Genomic DNA, 20,511 nt, shown 5'->3' with positions numbered 1-20,511 from the left:
AGAGTGAAAAAGGAGATAGACAGAGAGAGGGAGACATAGATAGATAGAGAAACATAGAGAAGAGTGAGAGAAAGAGAGAGAAGAGAGAGAGAAGAGAGAGAGAAAGAAGAGAGAGAAAGAGAGAGGCGAGAGAGAGAGAGCGAAGTGAGAGAGAAGAGAGACATAGAGAGAGAAACAGAGAGAAGAGAGAGAGAGAAGAGAGAGAGAGAAGTGAGAGAAAAGAGAGACTGAGAGACATAGAGAGAGAGAGCGATGGAGAAGAGAGAGACAGAGAATAGAGAGAGAGAGAGAGAAAGGAGAGAGAGAGAGAGACATAGATAGATAGAGAGAGAAAGATAGAGAAGAGAGAGAAAGAGTGATAGAGAAGAGAGATAGAGAAGAGAGAGAGAAAAGTGAGAGAGAAGAGAGACTGAGAGACATAGAGAGAGAGAGAGAGAGAGAGAGAGAGAGAGAGAGATGTTGGTTTGAGGTTTCTGAATGTGAACCAGGCGCTCTCAGAGGTCTCAGGGATGTGGAGGGAGGGGAGTCTGAGGATAAATGCGCTCTTTCATGTTGCTGCTTTGGAAAGTGGCACAGGACGTTGGACTTTTACGCGGACACAAACTATTTAAACATTTATTTTTTATACAATAGTTTTGAAAGTACCATGAACAACGAGGCTTTAAAGAAACTCTGTGACTGAATCTTTTGGCTTGTTTTTCAAAGAGACGCTCCAGAGGCTCAGAGCAAAGCGCGCGCGGAAGGATTGTCCTGTTTGGGAAGGTGTTGCGCATTAGTGATGGTTTAATCACCTCGGACTCGTTGGATGGGACAGGTGCTGGAATTTCAAGGCCAGTACATGGACCATTAAGACTTATTTTTACTCCAAAGGCTGCTGTGCTTCTGCTCAGTGAAGTTTGTGTTTTAATTTGAAGCTTCATCTTCCTAAAATGTCCTTGTGAAGTCTTTTTACGCACAGAAGTCATGCTGCTGGTGCGCCGTTTGGACTGATTTTACGCATCTCTTGGGGAATGGGAAAACTGAAGGAGCGCGTGTGAAGTGTGAAGCGTTTTCCTGCCAACAGAGTGGAAGTGATTTAGCAAATGCAGTAATTAAACAGGACCAAATACACTTGTTTTATTTTTGTAAATGGAGCTGCGCAAATACCTGTTGTGTCTGGAGTTTATCCTCCTTGTCAGAGGTAAGAACCCTCAATTTAAAGCTGCACTGTGTAACTTAACTCTTGATCCACCACCTGCTTGTCTCCATGGATATGTTATAGCTTTAATCTGGAATCACAGGTTACACAGTGTGACATTAACTTCTATCTTTAGACTCATTACATGTCTTAAATTACAAATGTTTTAATAGAAAAGCGTGTGTAATTATTATGATTGGTCCACCTCTCCATAGATCTGACCTGTGAGTTGGCTTAGTGCCGTCACCTGTCTCCATGGAGATGTTATTGCTTTAACCTGGAATCACATGTTACACAGTATGACATTAACTTATACCTTAAGACTCATTTCATGTGTTCTGTTACAAGTGTTATTAAAGAAAAGCACCCATAATTACTGTGAGTGGGACGCCTCTCTATAGAGCTGACCTGTGAGTTAACTTAGTGGCGTCACCTGTCTCCGTGGAGATGTTCTTGCTTTAAACTGGAATCACAAGTTACACAGTATGACATTAACTTCTATCTTTAGACTCATTTCATATGTTAGATTACAAGTGTTTTTACAGAAAATGATGCACATTTAGAGCAGTCCACCTCTCCATAGAACTGACCTGTGAGTTGGCTTTGTGGCGTCACCTGTCTCCGTGGAGATGTTATTGCTTTAAAATGGAATCACAGGTTACACAGTATGACATTAACTTTTGTCTTTAGACTCATTTCATGTGTTAAAATACAAGTGTTTTTATAGAAAATCATTGCTGTAATTGGTCCACCTCTCCATAGATCTGACCTGCGAGTTGGCATCGTGGCGTCACCTGTCTCCATGGAGATGTTACTTCTTTAGACTAGAATCACAGGTTACACAGTATGACATTAGTTTCTATCTTTAGACTCATTACATGTCTTAAATTACAAGTGTTTTTTTATAGAAAAGCATGTATAATTACTGTGAGTGGGCCACCTCTCCAGAGATCTGACCTGTGAGTTGGCTCAGCGGTGTCACCTGTCTCCGTGGAGATGTTATAGCTTTAACTTGAAATCACACGTTACACAGTAGGACAGTAACTTCTACCTTTAGACTCATTTCATGTGTTAGATTACAAGTGTTTTTTTAATAGAAAATCATTGCTGTGATTGGTCCACCTCTCCATAGAGCTGACCTGTGAGTTAACCTAGCAGCACCACCTGTATCCATGACGACTGATAGTTAGTTAGTTAGTGTCATTCTAACTGAAGAAATAACATCTCAAGACAGGCAAAAACCTAATGTTCCGCAGTTAACCGTGACTTTAAACTTGTTTTGACTGATGATTTCTCGCTGACCAAACCCTGACCCTCTCTGTCTGTGCGGAGAAAAATGTGGTAATTTAGTCCGGTGTCTTAAACAGACGACATGTGCCGCACGTGTCTCTTAACTCTCTTTAGCGCGGGGTCGTTATGCGGTGTGACAGTAGCGACTGACCATGAAGACATTCCTAACATGGCTGCGCGCTGGAGACGAGGGAAATCCCATTAAAACATATGGGCACTTTCCATATTCGCCAAAGAATCAAAGTTTAAACGGCGTCCTGCTAAATAATCGTTTCGGATTCAGAGCTGGAAAACCCATCAGTGGACATGGACACGGTGGAGTTAACTTCATGCTTGTTGAGGGGCCTCCTGTTAGATGTTTGCAGCTCAAAGATTGCGCTGCTGTGCCAAAGGTTACTAGTTCAACTCCTGTTTTAGCCGACACTTCATGGCAGCCGTGCAACTTGAGTGCCTTCGCCGTATCAGCCGTTTCCATCTTGACGTCTCCAAGTCCTCCCCCCCCCAGCTCCTCGGACCACGTGGGTCCCTCAAACGTGAACTTCTACCCTCCGTTTCTTCTGCTCGCTTTGGTAGAGCAGCCTCAGACACCTCATTTAGCAGTTTTTTTTGACGTCCCGCTGGGATTTAGTATAAAAAGAGCATTGTTGTCTGCCGTAGCTGTAGCGGGACAGATAAGCCCACGGCGCGTCACCTTAAAGTTTCCGGATACTAAAGCCGTCAGATCTTTTCCATCTCGGTGTGACTTCCACGTTCATTCACAATTATTTACACCTACATTGCAGCCTTCAAATTATGCACGTAATTAGAGTTAAACACATACGTCTATTTAAAGGTGGTTTATAAATCTGCTTTTCTTACATTTATTTTAGTATTGTTTTTAATCAGGCAAGCAAGGGTCGCATCTCCACAGATATGACCCGTACATTTGGCTGGTTTGCTTGTCTCCATGGCGATTAAGCTCAAGGTTGCTCAGGGTTTGAATTTGTACCAGCAGGTTAATTTCTCTGGAGTCAACGCGCTCTTTGACATGTCTCTCTGGTGGTGACATGTTAGTATCGTACTGTGGAACATTCTACTTAAAGCAAATGACATCTCCACGGAGACGAGAAGGTGACCGACTCTCCACCAGGAAAAACTACACAGTGCGTCTTTAAGTGAAGCGTTAGGAAAGATTATGTAGAAGGTGCATTTGAAACCTCTACACCAAAACACAAATCCAGGTAAAACGAGAGTATCCATGGAGATGAGAAGCCAGAAAAGTCCCATAGTGCAGCTTTAAATTAAGCTATAGGAAAGATTATGTTTTGGTGGTGTTTGATGGTGTATGTCTCTGCTCAGTGGAAGTTTGAAGCTAAATTTGAAACCTCTACACCAAACAGAAATACAGGTAAAGCAAAAGAGTATCCATGGAGATGAAGAATCAGAAAAAATTCCATACTGCACCTTTAATTGAAGCTATAGGAAAGATTATGTTTTGATGTATATTTTTGCTCAGTGAAGTTTGAAGATTAATTTGAAACCTCCACACCAAACAGAAAGCCAGGTAAAACAAAAGAGTATCCATGGAGATGAGAAATCAGAAAAGTTCCATAATGCAGCTTTATGTGAAGCTATAGGAAAGATTATGTTTTGATGTATGTTTCTACTTAATGAAGTTTAAAGATGAATTTGAAACCTCTACACCAAATAGAAATCCAGGTAAAGCAAAAGAGTATCCATGGAAACGAGAAATCAGAAAAGTTCCATAGTGCACGTTTAATTGAAGCTATAGGAACAATTATGTTTTGATGAATTTTTCTCCTCAGTAAAGTTTGAAGAAGTTTGATTTTGAAACCTCAGCATTATACAAAAATCCAAGTAAAGCTTTAAAATATCCATGGAAACTAGAAGCCAGAAAAGTCCCATAGTGCATCTTTAATTGAAGCTATAGGAAAGATTATGTTTTGGTGGTGTTTGATGTATGTTTCTGCTCAGTGAAGTTTGAATTTGAACCTGAAACCTCAGCATCATAGAAAAATCCAAGTAAAGCTATAAAATATCCATGGAGATGAGAAGCCAGAAAAGTCCCATAGTGCAACTTTAACTGAAGCTTTAGGAAAGATTATATTTTAATATATGTTTCTGCTCAGTGAAGTTTGAAGTTGAATTTGAAACCTCAGCATTATACAGAAATCCAGACAAAGCTATAAAATATCCATGGAGACGAGAAGCCAGAAAATGTCCCATAGTGCACCTTTAATTGAAACTATAGAAAAGATTATGTTTTGATGTATGTATCTGCTCAGTGAAGTTTGAGGTTGAACCTGAAACCTCAGCATTATACAAAAATCCAAGTAAAACTATAAAATATCCATGGAAACTAGAAGCCAGAAAAGTCCCATAGTGCACCTTTAACTGAAGCTATAGGACAGATTATGTTTTAATATATGTTTCTGCTCCGTGAAGTTTGAAGTTGAATTTGGAACCTCAGCATCAAGTAAAGCTCTAAAATATCCATGGAGACGAGACGCCAGAAAAGTCCCATAGTGCACCTTTACGTGAAGCCTATAGCAGATTATGTTTTGATATATGAGGATGTGCGGGCAAGTTAAATGTATGTTTTGGATGCGTCAGAGGAGCGTGGAGGCGAGCCCAGTGCGGGGGTATGCGTGTAGTATGTGTGTAATGTTAATGCCTTACACAGAGGCTTAATGCAGACAGCAGCAGGCAGTTCAAGTCTATTACCCTTTGTTATGTTTAAGCGAAATGTCCAACGCAGGTGTGTGTGGATCCCCTCTCATTCATAAATCCTCACTGTTATTCTCACAGCAAAGATCGTTTCCAATTCTTCTCATCATTTGCTGACTTTTCGGTTCGTTACGCCCCCGTTTGGTCCTCAGGAGAGAGTGACACATGTGAGAACACAACAGCACTGATAATGAAGACACAAGCTGTGTTTGGAGTGAGAGGAGGTGAAGCAGAGGCGCTCGGAGTCGATGGCTTTAGCAGAAGTTCCTGAATATGTTCTCCCGTACAACACGGCACACTAGCGCAATGTAATGTTTCGTTTAAAGGTTCTACGTTGCGCAAAATTAAAACATGTGAGCTTTAAGTCAGATTATATTGCTGTTATTTCATCAAAAACATACGTGGAGTTGTGTTTTGTTTCATTCATACATCAGAAAATCGCATTATACGGGCTCTTTAAAGTTGAAATCCTTAACTTATCTGTGTTTATGTAGGATATACCACCTGCTTATCTTCATAGAGATGTTACTGCTTTGTAATGTTCCACAGTATATCATTAAACTGCCATTATTACAGTGCGCAGTGCTGCTTCTCCACAGATATCATTTGTAACTGGTGTCACATGTTTGTCTCAGGAGATTGAGTTTGAAGCAGACTAATTCTGCAAAATTGCCTTTTTTTTCCCTTTTTTTTTTGAGCTTTTAACCATATGTTATAGTTGTTTCCCCTCAACATCTACAGTTTGTGAGAAAATATAGCTGTGTGAATTTACTCCCATCCAAGAGTCAAAACTGTCTGCTGATCCCATTTGAGTTACAGGTCAGTAGTTCTAGTATTACTTTATTACTTTATTACCTTCTTGGCCTTAAGTAGAACAGTTTTCTAGAGATTTATATCATCTACATTTGACACATCTTCATTTTTGACCTAGGATCTTGTTCAGAAATGACACAATAAGTTTTTCTCTCAAACAGAAAACACTTCGTTCCACTTTGTGATGTCATATGGTAATACAGGAAGTGCTCCACTGTGTTTTTAAACTGGATGATTGGCTGATTCCCGCACTGGACTTGCCAATCTCTCCTGAAACTAAAGGTAAAACGTAGCTGTTAAAACTTAAAAAACACGACTATATGACATCACAAGGTGGAACGCAGCGTTTTGAGCTTTGGAAATATAGACAGACTAATAAACCTGGATTACTTAAACACGTGCGAATGAAACAAAACACATCTCCGGGTATATTTTTGAAAAGGAAACGACATTAAAACATGGCTTAAACCTCACAAGAGTCAAATCTGAGTAACATGGGACCTTTAAACACACATTACAACTGTCCTGCTGCACTGTATTTTATTCCGAAATACGTTTCCATCCCTGAAAACCAAAGTCTTTCTCTAGTATCCACCGCATAGCTTCGTGTTCACTGACTCTTGGCACACGGCGTATACGTATATATGTGTATATGTACTATGGAGTATATTAAAGACAAGGGAAGGAGCAGTAGCGCCCGCAGCCGAACGTGCGGTCGAGGAGAATCTGGAGACGTTTTGCCTTGATAATGTTTACCTCCTGTTGTCATGGCGACGCGTTGTGGTGCAGGGTCGTGTACGTAAAGTAAAAAAATGAACCCAGGCCCGGGAAATTGGGGAAATTGTTTTTGTTACAGTGAAAAGAGAGAGTGAATAGGGTTTTTTGGGGGGTGGGCTTGTGGTAGGGTTACAGCGTGTCTAACTGTGTGTGTTCGGGGGGTAGTTTGAGGGGGTAACAAGAGGGACAATTTATGGTTTATGAGAGAATGAGCGAAACAGGAGGATAAAGGAGAAAATCAGTGGTAGAAGTGGTTATTGGAGAGCCGGTTTGTTGTGGAAAGAGGTTGGGAATTGCAGAGGGCCACAAGAAAAGATACACAATTTTACTGCAGTGTGTCTGAGGAGAATAACATGTTTCCAGCCTGTGTTGAGATTAATTGGAGCCATAAAAAGAAGCATGAGAGAAATACAAGACGATTCGGGCTGCTCTGTTCGTGCGGTGGGTCATATATACAAAAGTAGGTCGAAAATATGTTATTTTCAATCTTCTACTTAGGATCATTCCTGAACAAATGAGGGAACATACTCATACTCATTGACAAAAGCAAACTTCTAGATTTTTTAAAGTCTCCCAATAACAGTAATAACAATAGTTTTTTTACAGTTTACGTGCTAAAATATGCCTTTAAATGTCTTCAGCTAAGTATTTCACAAAAGTTAGTGGTCAGAAATGTGCTAAACCATCCCTGCAAACGTCATAAATGTCATTGAGGTTTAAGTGTTGCACAAACTGAACTGTAAAAGTAAACACAAATGTGCATAAATACCACCTTGTACCTTGTTTGGAAGATCACTTTGGAAATGTGTTTATATCATGTTTTTAGTCAGCCGTTTTCCAGCTTTAAAATATATATATATATATATATATATATATATATATATATATATATATATATATATATATATATATACAAGTTGTAGCTTGAACTCGGAAATTGTAGTCAAGATGTTACGACGAACATGGTAAAAATAACCAAATCATATGAAAAGTACTTTTTACTTTTCAATCCAGTGCAAAAATGTAGTGGAGTAGAAAGTACAGATACTGCTCTCAAATGTAGTGAAGTAAAAGTAAAACGTATCTACTGTAAAATGTACTTAAGTAAAGGACAGCTACCTAAAAATTCTACTTAACTGCGATATTTTACTTGTACTTCATCACCTTCCACCAGTGATTATGTACCACCTCTGGGCTGTACAACTGAACCGCAGTTTAATCCAGAAATATCAGTTAATGTCAACTCTGTCAGCTTTTTAACAGTTTTCTTATTATAGACAATGCACTAAAACGGTCACAAAACATCTATTTCTCTCTAATCTCAGCTGACATATTGGCCACTCCTTTAGACCTCACTGTACAGTCCCGCTGCTGTTGGTCAGGGACAGTGCACGGGTGGAGCCAGCGCTGATCCAGTTTCATTTCTCTGATTGACCTGACATGTCTGTGGACCTCATTGTGCGTTTGTGGGATCTCTGTGCAAGTGTAAGAGCAGCTGTGTACTGTCAGACCTATGACAAGCATTTTAAACACATTACTTTCATACAGTGTTAAATAGAAACTTGACGGTGGAAAAGCGCTATATAAAAATGCGACAATTTACCATTTATCATCTCAATTGAACTATTAACTCTTGACTCTAGTGTAAAAGGTAATTAAACCTGCTTCTTCCGAGTCTACACTTGGTTAAATCCAGCTGTCACTCACTCAGAGCAAGACAAAGGTTAACCAATAGGATGGCTAAGAGTAGATAATGTGAATCGTGGAAAAAACACCCAATCGTGATAAAACAAATAGTCACAGGATTAGATCACAATACAGTTTCATTTTACTCACAATCAGCTCAGTGGTACAGTTAGCAACATACTCACACCAGCACTTTTGTAGCCTTTTCACAGCAAGTACCACCAAATCAAAACAATTTCAGGTCTATTCTACTACTACTACTGCTTCTGGGAGCGACGATACCTCAGTGTGTGTCGTTTGATCCGGAGGTTGGCGGTTCAAGTCCCGCCCTCGACATAAACATCATTGGTTGAGCAGCCAGATTCCAGCTCCCACAGATGAATGCTGTCGTTGTGTCCTTGGGCAAGAGATTTAACCCGCCTCGCCCCCAGTGTCTGCGTGCACTGGTGAATTGGTGAGTGGTTCCTCGGAAAAGCATAAAATATGACCATTTACCACAATCTAGGGCTAAAAGTGGACTACATCATCGCTGCTGAACGAGAAATATTCCAAAGAAGGACAGAAAAGGGAAGGAGCGTTCATACAACCAGCGTAACACGTACCACAGTTTTGAAACTTTTTATACTCAACTATCAGCTTCTACCTTTCCTGGACACAACAGGATGTGGCTGCCATTCTGTGTCAAAGGTCTCTCTGAATATCAATCTCGATTTGCGTAATCGCACAGCTCTACACTTTAAAATAAGAACGATTTTTTGTCTTGAAACCAAAGCCACAACTTCAGCAGATACTCACTCGTCCAAATATGTTCAAACCAACTACGACATTTAACAAAACCAAACAAATCCATTGTAAATTGTGAGCATAATTTGAAATATTTTGGGTTAAACAAGAGAGGCTTTACCATATGAAAAATGAAAACACCTTCCATAATCATTTTTCAAACTGTAGCATAACTGTACTTGTGTTTTCAATGTTTGATTTTGGGGTTCGGCTGCAGCTCTGTGCGAACTCAAAGTATTCACTCACTACAAATGGGCCAGTGTGTTATGTTTGTGCAATATCCGTATGGTTTACAGTCACTTCCATCTGTGTGTAACTGTCTCTCCTCTGCGTCCCTGTGTCTGTATGAAGGCCCGGTCTGTGTGTCATTACAGGGCTCTCACTATACTCCATAGTTTTTCTAACCCACACCCTACACCCTCGCTCTGCCCCCTCGCTCTGCCCCCTCGCTCCGCTCTGCTCCGCTGCCATATTTTCACCACTTTACCTTCTCCCAGGGCTGAAGAGAAAATGGTGATGTTTTGGCTTTTGTGGTGTTGTGTCCACGTGCGTTCATAACATTTATAAGAGTTTATGATTTTAAAATACGCTGAAGGTCAAGTCGGAATTCAATGAACAAATTTTTGCTAAAGTTCTAGTCGTTTTGTACGATTTCTGTGATTCCTTGGTAAGCAAAAACTACACCAATGACAGTATCTTTATCCCCAGATACTAATCGATGTCTTGATACTAAAACTAGTATTGAGTATCTATATTGAAAATAAGCATAAATATGTGAAAACTTAACCTTTACCTAAATACTTGATGTTCTTGATGGGTTTTGAGAAGGTGGAGTTGAGGCGGAGACGGCGAAGACTCGGTTCCCCAAAGGGTTGGTGCTTTGTCCTGATGAGGGCGTTGAGGATGTTGTTGTTGGCTGATCTGAGGTGGCGGGTGGGACGGTGCTGATGGAGGACGTTGGTGGGACAAGGAGTGGCCGGTTTTAGAGTAATAGTCAAGAAACTAATACTACTAACTACTCTTTTCTGCTGCAAATTACGTTCATTTTTAAGGTTACTATGGTACGGGATCAATATCTGCATTAAGTATCAAGATTTTTCCTTAGAATCAAAAAAGTTAGATGTTTTAGTAGCGAAATAACATCTGCTGTTAGCACAAACATGATTAAAAGTACAAGTGTGTTTTCAGTATCACTCACACAGTTCTGATTATAGTCGACTCACAAGAGAAATACAAAGCTTACGGTTTGACTCCAGGTTAAAATCAATGTTTTTTTTCTGTCTGGACGTTTCCAGTAAAAGAGTTTCAAATAAAAACCGTCACAGACATGCCTCCCACCACCAGACATTTAACATCATAGGAAAAAACATTTAAAAGCCAGCGTAAAACAAAACAAAAACAAAGATATTTTGTCACGTTTCTGGTTGGTGCTTTGCTATCTGAAATGTTTCATAGTGTGGCGTTCAACTTTTCATTTACACAGGTGTTTTATTGCTCACAAAATACCAGAACGGAGTCACCGGTCCACAGATCTGGCCTGTAACTTGGCCTGTTAACGCTTGTACAGTTGTGTTATATACCAGCCGTGCCTGTTTAACTATTTAGGACACGTCTTTTGTGAGTATAGCACATTATCAACTTGTTTTTTTGCAGAATTGTGCCACTGTTTCAACATCGACGTAAAGAATCCTCGAATATTCACGGGACCAGAAGACGCTCTGTTTGGATTCTCGGTTTTACAGCATGAAGCAGATGGGGAAAAATCGTAAGTCTGAGGAGAAAAGCCACTAGATTCACCAACAAAATTAAGAAAAAAAAATTTATCTTGAAAAAATTGTTGTTATTTTGTTGTAGAATGCTTGTCGGAGCCCCCTGGGACGGACCACCCAACAACAGAAAAGGAGATGTGTACAAATGCATCGTGGGAGAAGAGAGAAACTCAAACTGCAGCAAAGTCTATTTAGGTACGTTAGTAACAGGCTAAAATCATCTATTTATTTATTTTTTTTATTTGATAGGGACAATGCACATTAATGAACATCTGTTGTAAACAAATGTAAATATGCCGGATTATAGCTACAGAGCTAATTTACATCCGCAGTCCCCAGGCAGGTAAAAAGTACAACAAATACATCACATTAGTACAATATACAAGAGTTAAAAAGTGAGAAGTAGAGTAAAAAAAAGGGGTAAGAAAAGTAAGAAGGGAGGTCCATGTATTGATTAGTGATCACATGACTGATTTGATTTCAGCCAGAGTTTGAGTTGAGTTTTAAAAGTGAATAATGTGGAGCACTCTCTTATTTGAAGTGGAATGCCGTTCCAGATCTTACTCGCCTTCACAGAAAGAGCATTTTGTCCAAAGGCAGTTTTTCTATAGGGCACCTCACAGTCTCCTCTGGACGAGGCCCTGGTCCTCATGCTTCGGGTGTTTTTTGTTTTGAAAAGGTCTGACATGGGAGGCTAGGCTAATCCATGTAGCACTTTGTAGATAAAACATGCATATTTAAAATGTTTAAAATTATCAAAACTAAAAAGATTATGCTTTTTTAAAATATTACAAACATGGAAAGAAAGCGGTTTCCTATCAAAGACCTTTAGGGATTTTTTGTAGAGTGATTCCATTATTTTGAGTGTATTTAAATTTGTTAAAGACCAACTTGTGATACAGTATTCAATGTGAGATAATATCACTGGGTGGAGAAACACTCTGGCAGCATCAAGGGTTATAAATGGCCTGATTTGCTTAAAATTTAGGAGATTGAATTTAACTGTTTTGGTAATTCTTTTAACATGATTCTTAAAACATAAAGTAGAGTCAAGTGTGACACCAAGGTACTTAAATTCGGTTACAATTTGTAATTCTTCTCCTCTCAAGAACACTCCTGAATGTTTTAAATCTTGTGGCTGCTTTGTAAACATCATACAAACAGTTTTTTTAGTATTTAGCAACAGACAAGATTTAAGCAGCCATTCATTTACAGACTCCATTGCTGTAGTTAAAATGGAGGATGCCTCTTTTATACTCCTCGCATGCGTGTAAATCACGGCGTCGTCGGCATACATTTGAAAGTCAACATTTAAACAAATTGAAGGTAAGTCGTTAATATACAGTGAGAATAAAAGCGGGCCAAGTATTGATCCTTGAGGCACACCAACTGGAACATCTATATTTTTATGTCGAGAGGAAGAATTTGTGAGTTACTTACCGTAATTTGTTCTACGTGTTTATAAAAAGGTTAATTTGGTCTTCGCTAAAATGTATTTATTAAGTAATTCACCCATGTATTTTCTTTTAATCAGTCCATAAAGTAGTTTTTTTGTTTTGTTTATACATCACATGGCTTCTCTGAGAAACTCACTATGCACTTGTTTGTTGATTTAAAATGTGCTCAAATGTTGTTTTTACTCATTCAACCCAGTTTAACAATTTAAAATCTCTCAACAACAAAATCTAGCTTCTGGTTTAGATGCAGAATTCCAGTTCACCCAACAATTACATTTCTAGATTGTGTCAAATTATAGTCCTGTACCCATTACTTTTTCTCTGAGTGAGCTGCTGACAGCCCAACCCAGCCGTTAGATCACTGTAATATTACATCCCACTCTGTATTTTGTGGCAATGGTTCCAGGTGAAAGCGCTCTCCAAAATGTATCCAAAAACTTGAGGAATTCTCACCTGGGAATGACGCTGACGCCGGATTCACCTGATGGCTTCCTGGTAAGACTATTCAGTTCAGTTCAAGTGTATTTATATAGCACATTTAAAACAATTTGAGCTGAGCAAAGTGTTTCACATAAAAGTCAACAAAAAACAGACACACAGATACACGATACATGGGAAAAGAACAATAAAACATCAAGATATCCTGTTTAGCTTGTGTTAAATGCCAGGGAGAAGAGGTGGGTTTTCAGTCTAGTCTTAAACTGTGTTAATGAGAGGATCTGACAGGCAGAGGGCGCTGTTCCATAGTCTGGGCGCTGCCACAGAAGAACAGGAAGAGCTGGTCAGAGCTGCAGTAACTCCCTCAAAATAAAGAGGACCCATAGAGTGCAGCCATTTAAACACAAATAATAACATTTTGAACTGCACCCGATATGAAATAGGAGCCAGTGCAGTGTCACAGCACAGGCCTGATCTCGTCGAGCTGTAGCGTTGTTCTGGACGTTCTGTAATCACTGCAGAGAGCCCTGGTCCAGCCCCACACACCAAGAATTACAGTAATCTAGAGGCAAAGTTACAAATATACGGATTGTAAGTCTGCACATCCATTAACTATAACCTCGAGGTCTTAATTCAGCAGTTTGATGTTAACCGCAAAGTATCGCTGTCCTTTATTATGAAAGTCCCTCCTATTATATTAGTACGTCTCCTCTAAGTTTTTAAGCATGTTATACTATTATTCTAGGCAGAGACACAATAATCCATAAACTGTTAAACCTGCCTGCTGGGTCCAAAACCAAAACTGCAGAAAGAAAGTAGATCTTAGGAGCTGCCATCATGAGGGGGCAATTATGATAGTATTTCTCTGTGCTTCATGAAATCAAACTTCTGAATGATAAAAGTAAATTACTCTGACATAAACAGACAAATAAAAAGGTTTTGGTTGGAGAATAATAGTTTTGCTTCTAAAAATCCCAAATGTTTTAGTTCTTGTAAGCCAGATAATCACAATAATCTTTAAATCGGTACTTCTAACGCATTCATACTGCGCATAAACAAGGTGAAGTGTATTGCTCAGTGACACAACTCCAATAGATAGATTTCCTCGTCAATTACAATGGATTATGTTGTCTCATATTGTGAAGTATGTAGTGCATGCCAGATTGTGCCTGCTGTGTTGGGTGTGGAGCAGGGCACACTTTTGAATGTGTTTATCTTTATCCCAGTGGTCAGGCCTATAACAGGACAGGAATGCGTCTCAGGCCCTTTGTTAATGACAGACCTTCAAAAAGCCATTGCACCTCAGTTACATTTCTCCCTCTCCTCCCTCCCTCCTCCTTCCTTTCTCTCATCCTTTTCCTCTGGCCTGTCTGTCTATCCTTAATGACAGGACTAGAAAAACCAAGATGTTTTCACTGTCCACCGAATATTCACCCCCCTAACCCTCTTTTGTCTATATACGCTTCTTTTAAGGCTACTTTTAAGAAGTCTTCCAGGCAAGACAAGTTTATTTGTACAGCGCAAATAGAAGTGATCATCAAATTGACCATTAAAAGAGGAGAGTGTAGACTAAAAAACGTTTTGAGTCTGGATTTAAACAGTCCTCAGTCCTCAGAGTGTAAAATGGTTCATGTGGCACTAACATGTGGGAGATGTTTTTTGGTGCTGGTCCATGGAGAGACTTGTTCACAAACAGAGCTGCTTTAAAGTCTGTTCTCTGAACCACAGGAGCCAGAGACCTGAGCACAGGACACATGTGCTTGTTCTTCCTTGTTCTAGTCAGGACCTGAGCAGCAGTGTTCTGGATGTATCACAGTTGTATTACCACTCGTTTGGAGAGGCCAGTGAACAGGCTGTTACAATAGTTTATCCTGCTGGAGACAAATGCATGGATAAGTCTCTCCAAATCTGTATATATAAGACATACACCTTTGATTTTTGGATTGTTTTTAGATGGTAAAAAGCTGCAGATTTTATGATGTGACTGTTAACGTTCAAGTTCATTATTACCCCTAGATTTCTAGCCCAATTTCAGTGTTTTAGAGAGAGACTGGAGATGACTGCTGACACTTTCTCTTTGTTTCTGTGGTCAAAGGTCCCAGGACTGACCCTTGGGGCACCCCACAGGTCAGGGCCATGTTTTCTAACACACAGTTTCCAATCTCAACAAAGTACTTCCTGTCTTCTAGGAAGGACTTGAACCAGTTTAGTGCTGTACCAGATGATGATATGGATTTTTTGACGGACACCAATATCTAATATTTGACCTGCTGCTGTGGTCGATAACAGAGCATTTGGTGATACATATGTTTAGCAAGGCCCTCAGATTTATTTTAAGTTGAAGTAAAAATCACAAATTAACTTCACTGTTATAATAATAATAATTACAAAATGCATTCATCTGGAATATAAAATAATATATATATAAATATTAGATAACACACTTTGCTTCTCATGGTTATTCATGGACTTAGTTTCAGAGGTGCTCATCTGGACATGGTTTCGGCTCTCATCCAGAAGCCATTTTAAATTTGATGGAACTGGCTTGAGACACTAGGATTTATATTACTCTGAGTCCAGCCCCAAAGGGAGGAGTTTTAAAGTGAAACTGCCCTGCCCCTGTTTACTATCTAACATCATTATGGATCATTACGCCTCTGTTATTTCTCAAGAGCCTGTGCAAAAAGACAAATGTGATGCACTGAGGAATAGCCACATCAAATATCACTATCGAATATTGACATTGTTTGAAATAATATTGAAAAATTTGATCAATATAGGCCGGTACAGACACTAGAACCAATATCACCCATCTCTAATACACCCCTCCACTTCAAATGTTTTTATGAACCAATACTGACAATTGAAACTAGATACTCATTTGAACAATCAGCGATTCTTAAAAATACATGAGTTGGACAAAGTAATGACAGGACTAGAAAAACCAAGATGTTTCTTTCCACTGCCCATTGAATATTCACCCCCCAAACCTCTTTTGTCTATATGCCACTTTCACATACAGACCAACCCACCGCACTCCAGCCTTATTTTAGTGCCAAACGAAATGCTTTTGAAGACTAAAATATGCCGGACCCTCCCCCTTTTTCTCTCCTTCCATCTATAGAAACAATCTGATAGAAATTGCTTTGCTGGTCTGGCGTTGGGGTTCTGCTAAACCGCTCATGACAACAGTTACTGCCAGCATGTCAACAATAGCCTCGCTCGCTCGCCGCTGCTCCCTCATTCTTCTGTCCCCCCAAAACCACACGATTGTAGAGTTTCCATGACTTATGCGCTCTCACTGCTTGTTTGCCTTTTGTCTCCAGTCTGCAGTTTTTATGTGTTTATACTCATAGCAGCCGCACTTGTCTACGTGTTTTAGCCTTTGATAATAACCAACCACCTACTGTTTTGTACCAAGTGTAAATAGACTGAATTAACGACAGTTCATTATTTAAAGGGGCAGTGTTATATTTTTTCTCGTCTTTCAAATATGGTCTTGGTTATGTTGAAAATAGCGTTGTATATTTAGCCTTTTAACGAAGCACGAAAATATTTTAAATCAACTTGTGAATAAAACAACCCGCAAGTGTCAGTTTCAATTGTGATACAGAAAAGCTCAATATGAATTTGATATCACATAATTAAAACACTTTTCAATGAAGATTAAGGCTGTTTTAAAACTATCCAGGAAATGTCCAACTTGGTCCTATTTTTTCACTATTGATACATGTCCAAAGGAGTATTTAGTTTCAATAAAACTTTTTAATGTGACCAAAAGCTCAAAAAGGCAGGTTTAGGTAGATTAGAGGGTGACATTTTAGGTTTAAACCAAATGGATTTCAGCATCGAAACTGCCAACGCAAATGAGAGACTCAAGTGAGGCTCATTCTGCTTTCTGATAGTATAATTGTCTTGAAAACCAAAACATACAATTTTAACATAAAAAATGGGAAATCATGTCAAGCGTTTTTGTAATTAAGACTAACTCAGTGTGATTTATCGAACATGTCCACCTCATATCTGGGGACACAGTGAGGTCAAGTTTATGAATGAGTCTAAATGAGTGAGTATTTTTCCTTTTACAGGCGTGTGCCCCGCTGTGGTCCCAGGAGTGTGGCACGTCTATGTTCAGCACCGGCATCTGCGCCTCTGTCAGCGACGACCTCCAGCCCAGAGAAACCATCGCCCCAACTGCACAAAGTAAATACAAATACGTCAACACTTTACAGCAGGAGATACTTTAGTGCCAACACTTTTTCCACCTGTGACAGGGTGCTCCACGTACATGGACATTGTGATCGTTCTGGACGGCTCCAACAGCATCTACCCCTGGTTTGAGGTCCAGAACTTCCTCAGCAACATCCTCAGCAAATTTCACATCAGCCCCGACCAAATGCAGGTAAGTCAAAGAAAGGTACACTGTGGAACTTTTCACTTTTGGGGTGAAAAGTTCCACTGCTTTTTTTCATTTGTATGCTATAATTTTAACTTAAATGTCCTACAGAATGGCATTACTTGTGTTTTTATTGCAAAGAAAGCAAATATTCTTACTGAGAACATGGCTGCCTCTACACAGATCTGACCCGTAAACTGGCTGAGGGGTGTCACCTGCTTGTCTCCATGGAGAAAGATACTGTGGAACATTCTAAGCAAAGCAAAATAATCAGAAAATCATGAAGGTTCCACTGAAAATGTTCTAAAAAAGGTCTAATTTTTGGACTTTAGGGTCCTTGTTTGGTCCTGGTTTGGTCCCAGTTTGAGTCCTAATGTAGACTTGATTTGGTCCTGTTCTAGTCTTGGTTTAGTCTTGGTCTGGTCCAGGTTTATTTTGAACCAGATGTATCTACAAAAAGAACATCTCTTGACTAGTTGAAACCGAAGCATCAGTCTGTTGTAGAAGCAAGAAGGTCCAACATCGTGTCATTTAAACCATGGCTTCATTAATCTTTTCTAATGTTGAAGTGAATCTAAAATTAACTAGTCCTTTACTCTCTCTCCTGGTGCCCATTAACCGGGTGCATTCTTCATACGTGGTTATAATCCCCAATAAAAGAAATAAAAGTAATTGCTAACATAATAAAAGTAAAAGAGCGCAGAGCAATGGTTTGGCGAGGACATAACTGTAATATGTAATGTGCAAAGACCGTGTTCGCTGGAAGAAGAGTGTAGTTTTTCTGGGATGACAGCACCAGTGAAGGGGCTGGATGTGATGCAGGGGGGTAACAGGCAACATGAGGTGAAGAGGAAATACTTTTGGTTTTTAAATGAATTCAAACATTCCGCGAGTGCTGTTTGCTTTGAGAACTGGATCGGGACTTCTTAAAGGGACAGTCCGCCCCACATACTGAACATGTGTACAGTAATGCAGAGGTTTTCAAGCAGAGGCTGTAATTAAGGCTTTCTTTTGTTTCAGTCTGGTCTCGTCGGTGTATTTTAGCTGCTAATTTACGAGTTGGCATTCACACAAAAATGTTCTCCGTCTCTATAGTTTGTGGAATTACTGTTGTTTTCAAAGAGATTTTCTAATTTTTCTTTGGATATTGAGTCAAAGGTTTATGAAAATATTCTGTCAAAGGTGCACTATGTAAGCGTATATCATCTGTTTGTCTCCGTAAAGATGTTGAAATGTTCCACAGTATGGCATTAAACATGTTTATCTCCACCGAGACAAGCAGCCAAGCGAAACTGCAGGTCAGATCTGTGGAGAGACGACCCCGTTTAATAGGAATCCAAGTATTTTTGAGCAATAAAAACACTTGTAACTGAAGATTTGTCTCAAGATTTAAAATACTGAGGAACATTCCAGCAACAACGTATCCATGGAGACAAGCAGGCGGCAGAAGTATAGACTGTATATATATGAATGGACATAGCTAACACGCTAGTCACCGCGTTTCAAATAGGAAGTGAGCATATTGGAAGTATTTTATTCGGTGAAGTATTTTATTGGGTCATTACATTCAAAATCAAACATTATTCAACTTGTATAAAGGTCGTACCTAACATTTCTGTCATGAACGAAAGGGTTTAGGCTGAAGTAAAAATGTACTTATAATGATTAACCCTATTTAACAACAACGCACAAGAAAAGCAGCATCAGTTCTACAAAAATGACTCAATATGTAACAAAAGAAAAACTACAAACCACAGCAATTCACATAAATCTTTTCTGAGTCCTGTAATTTTCAAAAAGTAATGTTTTATAAATGTCCTCTTTTTAAATGCTTCTATTGTGTAGGAGTTTTTTCATTTATCATCAAGGTCATCAAACAGAAACACAATGACATTTTTTACTGGTTCTAGTCTAACTTTTTTTTAAATATACCTGTTTGTCTAAGATGATATTGACTCTCTCTGTTCGAATAACATCTGTAAACAAGGGCGGAGCATATGATTATCTGCCTTATACTGTACGTCATTACAGCTGTGCTCAAATCAACAAGATCAAGACAATTTTACTAGTTTTGACTTAACAAAAATAGGATTAGTCGGTGTGAGGTCGTCTGCTTGGTTAACTGTTCTAATCTTCTTTTGGAGTAGAAAAATAGGTTTTATGCAGTGACGTGCGGTGAGGTTCATGGTTGGTGAGGCACTGACTCCTTTAGTGTCAGATTTACAAATCTATAAACCAAAAAGGGTCGCTTATTGAATTGGCTGCTGGGTATTTCATATCTCATCAGCATTCTTCACAAAACACGCACGCACACACACGGTACATATTACAGATATGTAAAGGTAAAAAAACGTGCATTTGCTCTACACCCTCCCTGTGTTGTAGTGATGCTCGGGTCAGGATATTTTCAACCCGCGGGGCCCCGCATGTACGGCAAAATATTACCCGCCCCACGCGGCTGCCTCTATTTTTCGAACCCGCCTCGACACGATGCACAGAAATAATATTCATAATAAGCAGCATTATTTCAACCTGCATTTCGTGGGAAAAAAACTGATCAGCCCCAACCTGAACCGAGATCAAATGAGAATTGAGAATTTCAACATAAAATCTGCCGGTTTTCCTTTACCTTGGCATTGTGGATGCTAACGTTGAGCCTCCGCTGTTCGTTTAAAGCCAAATCGATCCTTGAGTTTCCAAAAGTTTTTAAAGCAATTTGGCTTTGGATGTGAGTGGTCGATCTCTCATGTTTGCTGAGGCTTCGTGGTAAATCTTTCATGTCACAATATCCCGTGTTAGTCCAGACATTGTCACAAGTTGAGAACAGAAGGCAGGGGAAGCAGTAAAGACGTTTTTTCGAAGGACAGCCACACAGCCACTCTTTTCGGGTGTACCACTCCGTTTGAAAAGAACGCGTTATCTTCTGTCCCGAAGTTTGAAGCAAACCTTTTAGCTCCGGTGTTGGTCTACCCGTGTTAATCACGTCCACTTTTGACTGAAAGTCCAGTTTTGAGAAATTTTTAAGCTTCGATATATAATCCTCTTCCATTTTGGCAGTCCGGCGTAGCTAGCAAAATATAAAAGGGATCGCACTTGACTCGCCTGGGCCTGGCGCCTCTGCGTAGAAGAACAGCACACGTACCCGTTGGCTCACGTACGCCCTCTTCAGTGCGGCAGAGAACTATCTGCCTCACCCTG

At 39.6% G+C, this 20,511-nt stretch overlaps 1 protein-coding gene across 1 annotated transcript in view; it reads left to right on the top strand.

Moving 5' to 3' along the window:
- Nucleotides 1–535: 535 nt before the first annotated feature.
- The window catches only part of itga10 (integrin, alpha 10), a 55,453-nt gene continuing 35,477 nt past the window's right edge, over nucleotides 536–20,511 (top strand). The window contains exons 1-6 of the mRNA XM_033981658.2: nucleotides 536–1,180; nucleotides 10,907–11,018; nucleotides 11,108–11,217; nucleotides 12,886–12,974; nucleotides 17,006–17,120; nucleotides 17,192–17,319. Coding sequence (XP_033837549.1) covers nucleotides 1,129–1,180; nucleotides 10,907–11,018; nucleotides 11,108–11,217; nucleotides 12,886–12,974; nucleotides 17,006–17,120; nucleotides 17,192–17,319 — 606 coding nt within the window. The 5' untranslated portion in view covers nucleotides 536–1,128. The remainder of the gene's footprint in view (nucleotides 1,181–10,906; nucleotides 11,019–11,107; nucleotides 11,218–12,885; nucleotides 12,975–17,005; nucleotides 17,121–17,191; nucleotides 17,320–20,511) is intronic.

This window comes from Periophthalmus magnuspinnatus, chromosome 16 (genome assembly GCF_009829125.3).
Source record: "Periophthalmus magnuspinnatus isolate fPerMag1 chromosome 16, fPerMag1.2.pri, whole genome shotgun sequence".
Taxonomy (NCBI): domain Eukaryota; kingdom Metazoa; phylum Chordata; class Actinopteri; order Gobiiformes; family Gobiidae; genus Periophthalmus; species Periophthalmus magnuspinnatus.
This window is presented reverse-complemented; position numbering and strand designations above follow the sequence as displayed.